The sequence below is a fragment of the Dipteris shenzhenensis genome, chromosome 19 (assembly GCF_047967505.1).
Source record: "Dipteris shenzhenensis isolate YYH24624 ecotype China chromosome 19, Dip_SZ_1.0, whole genome shotgun sequence".
NCBI classification, from domain to species: Eukaryota; Viridiplantae; Streptophyta; class Polypodiopsida; order Gleicheniales; family Dipteridaceae; genus Dipteris; species Dipteris shenzhenensis.
In genome coordinates, this window is record NC_141614.1 from 39,644,148 (window position 1) to 39,650,604 (window position 6,457).

General features: G+C 39.5%; 1 protein-coding gene across 1 annotated transcript; it reads right to left on the reverse strand.

Moving 5' to 3' along the window:
- Positions 1–5,213: 5,213 nt before the first annotated feature.
- Positions 5,214–6,092, reverse strand: LOC147890457 (NDR1/HIN1-like protein 10). Its single transcript, XM_087390294.1, has one exon. The coding sequence runs from the start codon at positions 5,916–5,918 to the stop codon at positions 5,214–5,216; it is 705 nt and encodes a 234-aa protein (XP_087246420.1). The 5' UTR covers positions 5,919–6,092.
- Between the last annotated feature and the right edge of the window lie 365 nt (positions 6,093–6,457).

Below are 6,457 nucleotides of genomic sequence, written 5' to 3' on the forward strand. Positions count from 1 at the left end.
GAAAAGATCAAAAGTTGAAAATACGTTCTATTAGGTACTAGTATGGATGTAAAGCATGCATCTCAGCGACATACAATTTAAATGGCTTTATTCAATTATACAATACAATTTCTCAGAAGTAGCGTTTGTTTCAACTTACACTGAAATGTACAAAAGGAGGGCAAAAAATATAGGCTTCTTAAATTTTGAATTTATTGAAGGGATATAATTATTGATCCAAAAATTCATAGTAGGGGTATATAAATAGATAAAATGTGGTTACAGAGGGGTTTTTTAAATACCCTTCGAATGCACGTTGTATAGCTGGCTTATGTAAGGTGGACCCCCCGAGGAGTCAACATACCACACATCATTGCTTTCTTCTACACGTGTCACAGAATTGGTCATGTGCTGTACCATAAACAAATTCTCATTTCTGTCATCACCCTGTCTACTAGAGGATGCATAATTGCCTTGCTACAATTTTCCAGTCATGATGTCATTCTGCTTTTTATAGTTGTCTTTAACCCATTTTACCATAGTAGTAGCATTTAACATTGTTGTTTGCATTTTGGCCTCTCTGCCATCCACCACGACCTCTTTGGCTCCCCTGCCTCTAAAGTTACCATGTCCTCCTCCATAGGACTGGTTTTCTTGAATTTGCTGCATATTCTAATTTCTGTCACGGCTCTACCTCTACCTCTACCTCTTCCAGCATTTGAGTAGAAGACAGCTTCTTTTGAAGTTCCTCCTGAAGAAGATGCACCACCATTTCTCTGCTCTTCAAAAATTAGAAGAGCAATCAACTCCTCAAAATCAGGAAAATTCTCACGGACAGCAATGGATGTATGGAATTGTGCATAATCCTTTCCTAGACCATTCAAGATCATAGAAACTAAATCATCATCTTTCACTGGTGACCCAATAGAAGCAAGTGTATCTACAATCTTCTTCACCTTCATATGGTAGTCATTGATGCTCATATTTTCTCTCTCCACATTATGCAACTCCTGCTTGAGCTGCATTTTCCTAGCTTGCGTATTTGTGCTATACATTTTTGTCAAAGTATCCCATGCCTCCTTCGACGTGCTTGCATCTTGAATATGCACAATCATAGAATCTGGAATACTGATAGACAACTAGTACATAACTTTTCTGGCTGTCTCATGCCAGCCTTTAAGCCTGCAACTCCTATTGATTGGGAACATTAGGAATAACTGGTTCTTGTTCAGCTCCATTAATGAACTCCCAATAGCTTTTTCCCTTAAGGAAATTCGTCATTCTAAACGTCCATGCTTGGAAGCTCTTCTTGTCAAGCTTTTTAGTGACTATCTGTGCAAGAGCATCAGACGCCATTACAAGACACTACAAAAATATTTTGTCACTACAAAAAACACAACTTCTGCCTCACAAGGGCAAATCTGCAAAACTGACGAAAGCGGTTTTTGACCACACAGTCACTTCCTATCACTCCCAATATCTCTGCGCATAGGCATACGATGCAATTTTTGCGGCAAATTTTCACTGACCTGGGGAACAGTGGTCGCACAGCAAAAATAGGGCACTTTTTTGAGTGCCTACAGAGAACTTCCATCACTAAAACGCACCCCGAAATGGTCTCGAATCAAAAAAATAATGTCACCAAGGGCTTTGCCTTGTCCCGCAGCATATACTGCCCTCTCGCCACACTGCGAAGGGCGTCCCAATCTGAGACAGTGCACTCTTGCACTTTTCAGTTGTGCTACCCACAGAGATTTGCTACCAAACTCGAAAAAGGAAAGCAACACTGATCCTCTTACCAAGACACCGCGAACTTGGTTTGCTTTCTTGAGCTCCCTACCATGAACTAAGCTTTGATACCATGTGAAGAGAGTGGGAGAGAAGTAAGGAGTCTCACTTGTAGCTTTCTCACATACACAGTGGGGGAATACACACAAAGGTTGAGGCTGAAAACAGTTTTCCTCTTCTTAGTTGTTGTGAAAGCCAAAAGAACTCTCTCTAAGTACAAAAGGAATAGGTGAACCCTATACGTGGGTCTCAAACCAAACTCATCTAACCTCATTTAGGTGTGTCCTTGGGTTGAGGAGAATCTCATGTAGTGTACTTTTGAATGATTACTTGGTTGCATGTATATACATAACAAAATTTTGATGTTTTTGAATAAATTGCTATATCCTCTAGTCTACATGCAATAGAGAAATGGTAATTCTTTAATGGTATCATTCCAAATTGTTATTTTTTTGGTTTCATGTTCAAGCTTGGAATATGTACTACAACTTGAAGACAAAGTTTGTCAAATTCCGTTGAGCAATCCATAAGTTAGGGGTCATGCAAGATACCTATATACAAAAAATTCCCTGAACCACGCCAAAAATGGCTACACCCAAGCAAAAAATGACCCACAAGAGTGAAGATGGAGGAGGGAATGAGGAAGGGAAGACAAGGGAGGGGATGGGGTATGGAAGAGAGGGGGGAAGTGGCAATCACAAAGGCAACACACAATGGAAAAGTAAGAATTCTCAACTTAACAAGAAGATGGAGAGAATGAGAGATTTTGTATTCCCAAAAATTGCAAATACACAATGAAGACCAAAGTCAAACATTTGGCCTTTTATACATTCCACCTTTTGAAGGCATGGCCAACCCTGTTCTTTCTTTCTCCCCTCTCTCTCTCTCTTTTCACAAACGATTGGGCCCAAAAGGCGGATCTCAAATTGTCTACTTCTCATACTCTCATCTTTCTCCTCTTCATCATGCAAAACATTTGGCACTTGCATGAACGATTAACTACAGTGGTCAACATAGAGGATTTCCACTATGTTACAGGACAATCCTGAGGGGCTCACTCATAAACATGTAACATAGCATGTAGTGCACCGAGGGGTATTTTTTTAATAGGGATACTTACATGTCATGTACATGCATGAGGGGATTTATTAAATAGCAACTTAAGGTAATTTGTGTGTGCAAGTTTAACAAGGGGTGTCTAAATTTTAAGCATGTAAGACGGGGTTAATGAACTAGAGGAGAAAATGCAAAAATGAAAGACTCTAGGGATATTTTTAATACATATTTACTCACACATGCTATATGGTGTTTATGAAGAGTGACCCCCCCCCCTTCCCCCCCCCTGGGGGAGAAATTCAATTGATTTCTTTGTTCAAAATGTGGATTAGCCCAATGAAGCTAAGTTCAACGGCATAGTTTCAAATTTCATGCAAACTGGGAATTTGAATTCAAGGCATCCTTTATCCACTCATAAAGTCTTTCCACTAGGATATATGAGATATGGTGAGAAAGCCATTACATGAATAGCCTACACCAAGTTCATGCATCTCGAGTTGAGAATTAGCCACGTGTCATGATTCTAATAGCTATTAGAAAATCTCAAAAGTATGGCCTCCTTTGTTTCAGCTTATAGATAATAATTTGATTTTTGTTTTTAGTAGTAGAGCTTTTGGGTAGTGTCTAGAAGATGTTCGATTTTCCATCTTCTTAGCTATGTGAAAAATCATGCCATTTCTTAGCTATGTGGAGAAATTTATACCTTTGTGGTGGGCTATATATACTAGTGATCAGCCTTTCTCTTTCAGATTCAATAAACAAATAAAAATCACAAAGAACAATTATATATTTTTTATAATTTTGGCATTCAAAAGGAGGTAGAAAAAGAAGACATTTTAGAGATGTGACACAACACAAGGTCCATCATACTTGAACCTCCTTGTAAAAATGTTAGGGATAGTGCTTTTATTATTCTTGATTGAAAAAGATTAACGCTTTTATGAAACTAAAGCCCAACAAATACATGAATAAGAGACTTCCTGCACTAGCATAATCGTCACTTAGTCCTTTGAGATATCATCAGCTTCACTAGCTCTTGCCCATCGTCAAGAAGATCCATTAAAAAAGAGATAGAAATAAACTTATGATTGTACTTAACCATCCCAATGCATTGTAAAATTGAAACTCTACATATTCAATTGATGAATAGGAAACTCTTCCCAGTTCTGAAAGTCCCAGAATAATAAAACTTAAGACAGTGAGAAAGATTAAAAATTTTATGAAAGTTGTAAAAAAAAGAAAGAAACATATGTGACTTATGGGGAGAGGTGGCACACTTTTTCTTTGATTATTTATAATATCAGAGAGCATGCTCCTCTCTTGTCAGATTGTTTCAGTTCTACTTTCTTTCCTTAGTTTTCCATTCTACTTTACTTTTGAAAGTTTACCTATACTGCTTTACTCGTATGCACTCCTTTTGTTGATAGCGGTTGTGTTTGAATGAATACTTGTAGAGCAACAAAAAGACATTGAATGATTTCAGTTATGAATGAGGGAAAAGGCTCGTTCCACAACATATTATTTATAAAATTGAGATTATATTCCAACTTGGCATAGTAAAATAAAAATATAGGACATGTGACTCAATTAATAATGATGGCAACAAGATGCAAGAACTATCACGTAATGCAACCATATGAGTTTTTGATTGCATGTTGCATATTAGAAAAAAGATTTAGAAGATTGGGTTTGGAACAACATTCTTTGATATCTTGAGGAGAAAAGCTCAAGGTTCAAAAAGTATAAACCAACTCGTAAGTCGGTCATATTGTGCAGTAGCGACACACCTCATAATATCTCAAACGTCAAAGTGATGATTACTCCCATGCTATTGAAGAGAGAGCAATTCCTTATTCATGTATTTGTTGGGAATATTCCGCATGCAGCAAAAAAAATCCAATGTATTTTCATTGGGATGACACACACAAGATGGGAGGAGGGCCTTCGACCCTCATATATAGAAGGACATCCTCATTATTAAGCCTCCTTTCTACAAACCCCTTTTTGCCTTTATCACCCTTCCCTTCTCCCTTTTCCATTAATTAATATATTTTTGGATTCTTTGCCACTCAAATCATGAACCACCATTTGAGTCTCTCTCTCTCTCTCTCTCTCTCTCTCTCTCTCTCTCTCGTTTTATTAAAGAAGGACAAAAGTATTTGAATAGAATCTCATATTATTTAAACTAATTACAACATTGCCGAGAATTGGAGAGACAACCAATACAAAGGAAGAAGGCCTTAAGGGAGGATCAAAGAGAGGGATTATTGTTGAGCAAAAAATACCAAAAAGCTGGATGATACATTAGGATTATTATTGAGAATTTGATAAGCTCCAAGCTCAATAAGCTTCCACATGATGTATAATTGAGAATTCGATAACATGCAACGTTATATAAGCCTCTTTAACTTGCAGAGTTGGCTCTGGATTTGGGTCTTTCCTGAACCTGGGGAACTCACTAACAGCTTGCAATTCACCTTCATCATTTTGTCCGAAGAATTCCACCTTCCAAGCTTGATCCTGACTCTCGCCCTTGTCTTCACCTCAAGCCAAATACTCTTGTTGTTGCCTATTGCTTGCCCCAGTGTCGTGCCTACCCCCCTTCCCAGAGCCACACCTCCCCCTCTCACGTTTAACACCATCACTGTCGTGTTCTTGTGACCCTGATAAAACGGCGCTACTGACCCTTGCCCGATTTGCACTCCGTCGTAGAACACGTCCACCTCCACTCCGTCGTAGTAGATGCCGATCTTCTTGTTTGGGTTCCGAGCTTTGATGGTGATGGCCATATCAGAGGTCAGATACACCCCATTGTTGTTGGTCGTCAAAGTGAACCGGGAAATATTCACGTCTTGAATCGTATACTTTGGAGCTCTGGGTTGCAGAACGAAATATATTACCACAGCCGCAGCAACGAGGATCAGAAACAGCAGGCTGCAGGCGAGGCACAACGGACGCCGCGGACGTCGGCGGCCAGTGTAGGTTGCGGGAGGCGGCAAGGGGGGGTTCTGCGGAACAATATTGTTGCGGGGGAAACGGTAATCGGATCCCTTAAACTGTGCATCTGAAGGGTGGAAGCGATCGGTATCAGTCATGACCAGAAGAGAAGGTGTGGCAACAGAGGCGCTATCTCAAAACACACACGCGATCTCAGAATAACACTACTCTCTCGATCTCTCACTCTCTCTGTTTCTGTCACACACACACACAAGACCAAACAACACGCGATCTGAGACTAACACTACTCTCTCGATATCTCACTCTCTCTGTCTCTGTCACACACAAGACCAAACAACGTTTTCACACAAGACAACTCCATATATACCAGACGCGTCCTCATCCACGTTCCTCCCACTCTCAAGAAAGCAATGCCCAAAAGCAAGAAAAGCACTAACTTTAGTAAATTAAAAGCAACCTTAACCTTTGTAACTAACAGTAGCCTTACCCTTAATTGAAAGCTCAAAGCTTAAATTAAAATTAGCAACCTTACCTTTTGTAATTAACAGCAACCTTAACCTTTGAAATTAACAGCAAAGCGAAAGCATCCATAAGGAGAGAGAGAGAGAGAGAGAGAGCGGGAGAGAGAGAGAGAGTTAACCTTACATAATGGCTACAATGAGTCATCGGACTCAAA